General features: G+C 36.5%; 1 protein-coding gene across 1 annotated transcript in view; it reads left to right on the plus strand.

The window, feature by feature from the left end:
- Positions 1 to 3,087: 3,087 nt before the first annotated feature.
- LOC106874588 (uncharacterized) overlaps positions 3,088 to 9,495 on the plus strand; it is a 19,083-nt gene continuing 12,675 nt past the window's right edge. Inside the window, exons 1-3 of the mRNA XM_014922377.2 lie at positions 3,088 to 3,586; positions 6,221 to 6,562; positions 8,967 to 9,061. Of these exons, the coding sequence (XP_014777863.2) occupies positions 6,223 to 6,562; positions 8,967 to 9,061 (435 nt within the window). The 5' untranslated portion in view covers positions 3,088 to 3,586; positions 6,221 to 6,222. The remainder of the gene's footprint in view (positions 3,587 to 6,220; positions 6,563 to 8,966; positions 9,062 to 9,495) is intronic.

Below are 9,495 nucleotides of genomic sequence, written 5' to 3' on the forward strand. Positions count from 1 at the left end.
AATTATGACACAACATAATCTTATACAAATACACATGTAAATAAGCAATTTGTGCATCATACTTAAAGCAGATGTATTTTATTGAAAGCCGATAAACTGAGGTATTCGCCTCGAGAAGCCATTTCTTATAGACGTACAGTGTTAAAACACACATGTATATCAGAAGTAGACGAAATATTTTAAAATCATTTGTGTTTTTAACACTATACGTCTATAAGAGATGCTATGCTGTGATGAATACTGGAATTTGGTCGGCTTTCAATGACGTGCTACTTTACGTGTTTGATATGTTGAACTAATACTGTTTCTGTCGCCCACAGAAATTACAGATTAAAATGAAATCCAACCAGCAATTTTAATTGCCCACTGTTTATAACAAGTTGAGGTAAGCCACTACGAGATGGATATCCCTCTAATTACACCATACAACCTTGAAAAACGCAGGACATGAAGCCAAACATTGTGCAAAGTGCAATATATTCCAATAAACAGGATGGTCACGACTGAAATTACTGGTTTGTTCTATCAACGACCACTTTTAATGCTAGTCATGAAAATATTCGGATATCATTTTGTCCACTGCATATTCTTTGCGCTGACCAGTATCATTAGTGAGATTCAGTACAAGGGCGTTATGCATTACCGTACTGACCATTACATTTCAGATTATGCATCTCCTATAAATTCACAGAATTAAAAACAAATTAATATTAATGGAAAATTTTCCCTGGGACACCATCTGTATATTAAACTCATATGGTCAAGTGCAGACTAACATAATGTAATGGGCTAAAAGAGATATAATAGATTGATGTATTGAAGAGGGCGAATAATACAGGAACACGCCCTGGAATTACCACCATTCCTGACATTAATCAAACTCACGTTTTACTAAATGTTGCCACTTAATTTTTAATAGATTTAACATTTATGAAATATATTTGCCAATTAAATGTGGTGTCTTGTACAGGACAGTACTACTGTTGTTTTTAGCCCCAGGAAGACATCTCCTCCAGTTGGCTAACGACACACATTCAGTGTCCGATTGGTATTTGCGAAGAACATCATCTCTAGCCTTACGTAATACACACGGACACAAGTTTCTGGTTGGCTACCCATCCTCAGCGTGTATTAATCACTGGCTAGTGATGAAAACTCATTCCACTCACAAAATACTATATACTTTTCAAGCGACTCTGTCGCTGATCTCGTAAAAGAGAGAATTATGTCATATTAAATCTCTGAGCGAGATATAAACAGTAATAGTACGGAATCGTAAAATATATTTGCCAACTAGACGTCGCGTCCTATATAGGACACTACCACTGTTGTTTTTAGCCCCAGGAAGACATTTCCTTCAGCTGGCTAACGACGATTAGTATCTGTGAGGAAGATCATCGCTCTCATCTCTATCCTTACATTAAATCTCTAGCCTTTTATTAAATCTCTGAGCGACATATAAACAGTAGCATTTCTGAGTATTCTCCCTTACCTTTCTTGACTAGTAATTTTGCTAACGCTGTAACACTATTACACCCGTAATTAAACACAAGTAATTCGTGGATGCTTCATATGACCAATATGACCCTAACTGTATACAAAAATAGCCGTCAGGTTCCTTTGGAAGCCCTCATTCTCCAGATATTACTACATTAAGAGCTATTGAGGGAGCGTTTAAGCAGTCCCTCAGTCTACCAGAAATAGCTGTCACACACTTCTCTTGAATGTAGGCCAGGACACTTCTCATAATATAATCTTAGGTAGACAAAAAGGCAGGATAGTATTCATAGATCAAATCATTGAGCGCTGATCTGGAACTAAACAACATAATTACGATCCGACAAAGAAGCATTACGTAATCACTCAACTCGTAGAAATAGCAGCCAAAGCTACTCATATCTCCGTTTATCGTCATCTTAAACGCATTTATATAATGTAGACTTTTACTATTCATTGCCAAGGAAAGAATGAGTGGTGATGGCGGTTATTTCTGTGGGTCTGGCATAAATTCAACGTTAAGGAAAACATTGAAAAGACAATTAAAAGAAACTTAGCGAAATCTTCATCCTGCGATATTTTTATTCTTGTAGGTGTATGCATGTGTGTGAGGTTAAGAAACTCGCTTTGCAAGCGCGTGGTTTGGGGTTCAGTCCTATTGCGCCGTACCTTGGGTAAGCGTTTTCTACTACAGAACTGGGGTCGACCAATGCATTGTGAGTTAATTTAGTCGACAGAAACTTTTTGAAGCCCGTCGTATACGTGAGTGTCTGTGTGTGTGAGAGAGAGAGAGAGAGAGAGAGAGACAGAGTGTGTGTGTGTGTGTGTGTGTGTGTGTGTGTATTTCTGTGTATGTGTTTATGCTTATGCTTCACCATCGAGTGTCAACCAGCGTTGGTTTGTTTACAGCGCCATAACTTAGCAGTTTGACCAAACAGACTTCTAGAATACGTACTAGACTTTAAAAAATAAGAAATGGGATCAATTTATTCGACTAAATTTTTCAAGGCGGGGCTCCACCATGGCCGCTGTTCAATAACTCGATTAAATTTTTCAAGGCGGGGCTCCACCATGGCCGCCGTTCAATAACAAACAAGTAAACGACAGAAAATCGATTTTCTTTTTCTTTTTTTTTACCAAAAAAATGTTTCAATTTTGTAGATTTACAAGAAATATGTCAACGATGATATATTACTGGTACTTTTGTCGATCGAAGATAAATCTCAGGTTAAAACTAAATGTGACGCTGACCATATCCGAAAACAGGGGATAAAATATTGAAATTTAATACAATAAAAAAATTTAGCTAATTTAATTTGCTAATTTAAATGGGAATTTGCCACATTCATGCCTTTCTCAGATACATTATCCACATAAGCCAGAATACAAACCTAATCACACCTCCCTGTCATTGCATACCCTTATATCATTAACCACACCTACTCCGACTGCATTAAGAATATATTATGTATTGTAAAACTAAAGAAATAAATCAATAAATTGAAGGTTGTTTGTATATTATGATAAGAACTTAAAATCCTTTGTTCACTAAGTAAGTATATAAATACATGTGGGGCGTTTCTACTGATATAATTGCGAGCATCTGTGTCCAGGAGCTGACTGGAAGCTAACGATACGTCGAGGTAGAACTGATCATTTTAATAGCTGTGTTTTAAGGAGAAGGAAAAACAGCAGAATACATCAAATTGAAGAACATTTTTGAGAAAACTGAAATAGCCTGACAACAACTAATAGAACTAGTGGAAAAACAAACTCAAATTGCTGGCTTTCTGCTACAGAAGTGGCAAAAAATGGCGTTGTAATATATTTGCCATAAGAACAGATTTTTGAAAACCTGTGTATAAGAACTCATTTGGCTTCACAAAATATGTTCTAAATTTAGCCTTAAGTTGTGAAAACAAAGAGAAAAAAAACGACCAACTATAAGTCCACTTACTAAAACTGCATTAAAAACGAAATTATACGACAGAAAATATTGTTTCCATCGATACAATTCAGATTGATCGAACTTCAATTATAACTGAAGTTTACTTGTCAAGCAACTTTATAACAATAAAGAATCTTAAAGGTAAGTGAATTAATGACAATAAGAATCGGGCGAGAAATAATAATTATATTTGTTTCTGTAATTCAGTGTTTGGAAATATTGTAACCGATTTGTGCTTTTATTGCATTAGATTTACCATTATCATTTTCAGAGAAAGAGAGAGAGAGAGAGAGAGAAAGAACTGGAGAATTGGTAGAACGGTCGATAAAAAATATTAAGAATATTCTGTTGCGTACCTTGACGTTCTAATTTCGATTTCGATTCCGGTTTTGGTGGAGTCTGTTTTTCACTCATTTTAGCATCATAAAATAATTTGCAGTTAAGTTTCGTTTCATGTTGTATTTTCAACACTTATTTCTTGCTGGCTTCAGGCATCGCACTGTAGCCATACAGGGACTCTGCCATTATGGATTTAGTCAATCATATCAATTACACGTATGTAAGACCGTTATGCATTTACATCGTCGTCTGTGCATGAAACCGCTAATTTACAGAGTATAACCATAAATATAGACAGACATACGTACACGTGCATAGTTATGTGTGGGAGGTGTATTTATGCTTCATGCGGCGGTTCTTCAGTTTTTCTAAACCCTGTACAAGAACTCGGAAGATTGGGCTGACTTTTCCGATGGCACGCAGATATCGATAAATGGTTGAATGACCAAATCAAAGCTTCTCTGCTAGTTCATCAATGGGATTTTGTTCCACCAGGGTTTGCAGGACGCCCTCGTCGAGCTCTACAGATCTTCCAGGACGAGGCACTTCTAGGCTGTAGTTTCCGGTTCGAAATTTCTGGAACCACCATTGACACTGGCTCACGCTTATTGTCCGATCCCCACATACTGCATTGCTCTTCCTCACACTTTCCATTGCACTGTTGCTTTCATTGAACGCATAAAACAAAATAAGCCGAATATGCTCCTTTGCCAGTTCCATTATAGCTTTGAAAAAATAACTGTTAAAATCGAACTGCACTCTTCAAAATTTGCACTAAGAATAAGTACAAGGTAAAATTACTACCTGCGTTTATAGCAAGTTGATGCAGGTAGTTTATGCTGTCCCCCTCCATCGTATGTTATTATTCATTTGATTATAATGCACCAAAAGAATGAATTTACGCCTTGTTGCATACCTTATAGTATACCAACAACGTAAAGTGTAATTTGGACCAGCCCCTTAGGCGCTAAATACTCATAGGGTTGGTTTTCTCTGTGTATACAACCGAAATATCTTATCTGATATTTCGACCCTCACCAACCATAGGCTGGAACCACAGAGATTATCCATAGGACATTGATGAGATATTGTGTAATCATTATCATGCATCCAAGGTGTAAAATGCGCCTCCTCGGGTGATTTTTTAAAAAAATGTCCTTCGTTAGATCTTACGTGTGAGAATGCATACCCAAGTTGTGTGATTTTCTGTAGCTTACAGACAAAATGCTAAACCCATAGATACAATTATAATCAAAATACAAAAAAGAAAATACAGAAATAACAAATTCAAAGCTCCATCGGTGGAATGTAGATAACAAAAACAATGTGACATTTGGAACATAAGAGAAGTCTTGCATACTTTTCCACTTACAGATTGTATTTGTAATGTGCAGTTAACTTAGTTGATTTCTTTCTCTGAAAATCCAAGCTTATCTAGACTGCCATGTGGCGTGACAAGTTTGTCCCCCGCCTGCTGATCGCTGAGCAGAAAGAACATCGCGTTGAAATCTGTCTGTCAAAATCTCTGTCAGTACCAGCTGAGTAGTGGAGTCGATTTAATCAATTATGCCCACCCCGAAATTTCAGGCCTTGTGCCATTTGTATGAAATTAAAAATGGTAGCAACGACGGTTCCTACGGAACAACCATGTTTAAGTGGTGATAAATATCACTTCTCACTGTAGTCACTGCTTTCATCTCTTATAGAGATTTTCGAACTCGCTACTTTGCTTGTTGCAAGATCAGTGACTGGTTGTCACTTGTTCTCTATATATTGCGATCTGTAGTGAACTACTGCTGTCTGTAGTGGACGAGTATCCACCACCAAGGATGTCCACAAAGTGGTCGAAATCGTACGGTCTGGTGGTGCCATGGCTGGAAGATGATAGGTGTTCACTCCCCATCTTACAATATATATCGGATACAGACTGCATCGAATAACCACCTGGAAGAGGCGTCCCCCTGCGGCTAAAATGGTTGGAACGTCGGGTCCTACGGAACAATTAATGCTTAAGTGACGATAACGATTACTTCTCAATGAAAAAATAATTCTTATTTCCATATTTTTCATTACAACTGTTCCCATATAACAGTTTTACTATACAAATATTATTGTTTTCACAAGGTCTGTCTTACACGCGCATGACAAAAGAGAGAGAGCAAACCTCATAATACTTAATTGTTTTTGTATTGAAAATATTTTTCGCATAAAAAAGTTTTCCTGCATAAATTTTAGTTTTGCAGTGGAAGGAATATCATATTTTACTGACCAATTTTCGCCATTGTTCAGCTTAATGTTTACAAGTTGTTCAATGAATTTTTATTCTATATACGTGTGTATTTATAATGTATGTATTTACGTGTATATTCGTGTGTGTATGTATGTATAAAATTATGTATGTATATAATTGTATGTATATATATATATTTCTTTTAGAGATGGAAATATCAAATGAATATCATTTATCTCCTCTGAAAGTGTTGCTGGCTTTCAGCTTTATCTGTTTTGGGAATTTGGCAAGTGGAGGCCCATATAATTTTGCTGGGCAAAGTTACTTTGAAAAACTACCTGTATCAAAATGCTTCCCGAATTTAAAACAGAGAGTAGTAAAACCGGTGGCATCCATAATTGAATGTGCATCACATTGTTTACAAAAGAAATATAGCTTCTTTAGCTATTGCGATGAGGAATGTAAACTATATGAAAAGGAAAAGGGAGAGATTAAGATGGGATCTGAAAGTTGCTCGTGTACCCTGTATTTTAAGTTACAAAGTGACGGTATGTAAATAACACTTTCTTGAAATTAAATTATTTTCTTTATTGCCCACAAGGGGCTAAACATAGAGGGGACAAACAATATTTAGCCCCTTGTAGGGAGTAAAGAAATAAGAAACGTTAGCACGCCGGGCGAAATGCTTAGAGGTATTTCGTCTGTCTTTACATTCTGAGTTCAAACTCCGCCGAGATTGACTTTACCTTTCATCCTTTCGGGGTTGATATATTAAGTACCAGTTGCGTACTAGGGTCGATCTAATCAACTGGCCCCCTCCCCAAAAAATTTCGGGCCTTGTGCCTAGAGTAGAAAACAATAAATATTTCTCCTTATAATCTGTCTTTCGCATTTTAGTTATTTGGATATTTTTGGCAAACTACGAGTTACACCGAAAATAAGATACAAAAGACAATACGCTGGGGCACATAGTTCGATAGCAGCAAAGAATTTTGTCTTTCACTGCTTCGAGACAATTGAATTTGGAGATTTGTTAGAATTACAAAACACATAGGCGCAGGAGTGGCTGTGTGGTAAGTAGCTTGCTTACCACCTACATTGTTCCGGGTTCAGTCCCACTGCGTGACACCTTGAGCAAGTGTCTTCTCCTATAGCCTCGGGCCGACCAAGGCCTTGTGAGTGGATTTGGTAGACGGAAACTGAAAGACGCCCGTCGTATATATATATATATATATATATATATGTATATATATATATATATATGTATGAGTGTGTATATGTTCGTGTGTCTGTGTTTGTCCCCCAACATCGCTTGACAACCGATGCTGGTGTGTTTACGTCCCCGTAACTTAGCTGTTCGGCAAATGAGACCGATAGAATAAGTACTAGGCTTACAAAGAATAAGATCTGGGGTTGATTTGCTCGACTAAAGGCGGTGCTCCAGCATGGCCGCAGTCAAATGACTGAAATATGTAAAAAAAAAAAAGTACATTAAAACTCTTACCAGATGTGTAGAAGAATATTCTGTAGATTTCATTCGCGAAATTCATTATTTAACATAATGTCAAACGTAAGGCCGAATGGAATCGGTTGAGCCACTGATACAATGCTGTGCCGTATCTAATAACGTCGCTTTCAAATTCTGTCAGAGTCCACTTGGTCTTTCTTCCACCAAGGGTCTATAAACTAAGCACCAGCTAATTACTATGGTCCTTGAGATAGTCTGTACCCTCTCCTTAAATCTGTGGAACCTTCCCATTCAGAAATTAATATTAGGTCGAATAATTTCGTTTTAAAATATTACAAAATATCAGGGCAAATCGAACGCAGAATACATCGTTTATGTGTCTGCTTTACTATCTCATTCGCTTGTGTCACTGGGATTTTGCTGATCTGCAATACATTACCACATTATGTATAATGACTTAGTATCTACTGAAGACATTTCTTTATTTTGTTAAACCCATATAACTCCGTTTAGCGACTCAGTTCACCAGGGACCAATAAGACTAAAATATGTCCCTTGCCGGGAAACAAACGGCAGATCTTTTCCTTGCTGAAGGTAAATAAATTTTAAATTCCTCGAAATTATCTCCACTTACCTTTGATAGTCACGGAACGGTAACAGTAGGTTTTTGTTTACTCCCTCTCCAACTAAGAGTGAAATTTTACTGAAGGACAAGTAATGATAAATGTAAGTGGAGAAATGTAAGTAGAGTAAATATTCCTTTATCAATTAGTCTCTTTAAATGAACTTACTGAGACGATTAAAACATCTTACGGCCTTAGTTGAAAAATAATTACAAAAACTGAATTCAATTAAACTCTTATAGTCATTAAATTGACAGAATCAATTCTTCAGTATATTTATTCTCATAACAAAACTGCTTTTTAAGCAATGAAACACTACAAGATTGTGTCATAGCATGGCTCCAGCTTGACTGTAACCAGCAAAACTGTATTCAGTCTGACTAAATCAAATCTATTGTAGATAGATATCTTCTCTGAATAATTTATTCTCTGGAGAACTGATAGTTTTCTACACCAACAAGGGTACATTCTTGTACATTTACTTACTAATTCTCCAACCACCACTTCAGTAAGTGCATGGAAGTTAATACCTCACTGATGAGGACGTGATAAAACTGAAGCATGTTAGTTATTATCTCCCCTACTTGCCAAAATAATTAGAATTATACTACTACTTTATATTGTTCACCCCCCCCCCCTTTGCTTAACACTACCTGAACTGTTTTTCAGGTAGATGGCATGTATGAATTAGTCTTTAAGAAATATCATTTTTCTAATGTTAATTAAGGACTTATATTCTCATGATATTTATCAATTAAACTTTTTATTCATAACTCTTTCTCTAAATTATGAAATTTTAGCTTAAAGCCTTGTTTGTAATCTTACAACTAAAACATTCGTAATTATTTATCCTTCACACAGGTCCAGAAAATTATGTGAATATATTTGAAATAGAAGGAGGTGGCTTTTTAAAAAATCCGCTTTATCTGTATTGGGACAGTTTACCTATTAAAGAGGTAAAACAATTTTCAGTTTTTCATAAATTATTGTCCTGTAAAAAAAGGTAAAAAATAACACAAATATCGCCTGCTACATTTGTATTTGGTTTGTAAGATCCCTGATGTGAATTTGTGTGTAGAAGCATAGTTTTGGTGTATCTCAAGGAGTGACATTATGCCAATTAAAAACACATGACCTGGTTCTATTTCACTTATTTATTAAGTATTTCACAATGGATTAACTATTTAACGGACGCTCCAACTTTATCAACAGTGAAAAAGTGGCCAGCCGAATTTAAGAGGGGAACGGAGAGGACCCAAGGTCTGGGTGTCCTGCACCTGCCAGCACCGAAGAAAACATGATGATGGATGACAGGCGATTGTTTCAGTGAGAGAGAGAGACAGAGAGAGAGAGAGAGAGAGAGAGAGAGAGAGAGAGAGAGAGAGAGAGA

The sequence above is a fragment of the Octopus bimaculoides genome, chromosome 8 (genome assembly GCF_001194135.2).
Source record: "Octopus bimaculoides isolate UCB-OBI-ISO-001 chromosome 8, ASM119413v2, whole genome shotgun sequence".
Lineage (NCBI taxonomy): Eukaryota > Metazoa > Mollusca > Cephalopoda > Octopoda > Octopodidae > Octopus > Octopus bimaculoides.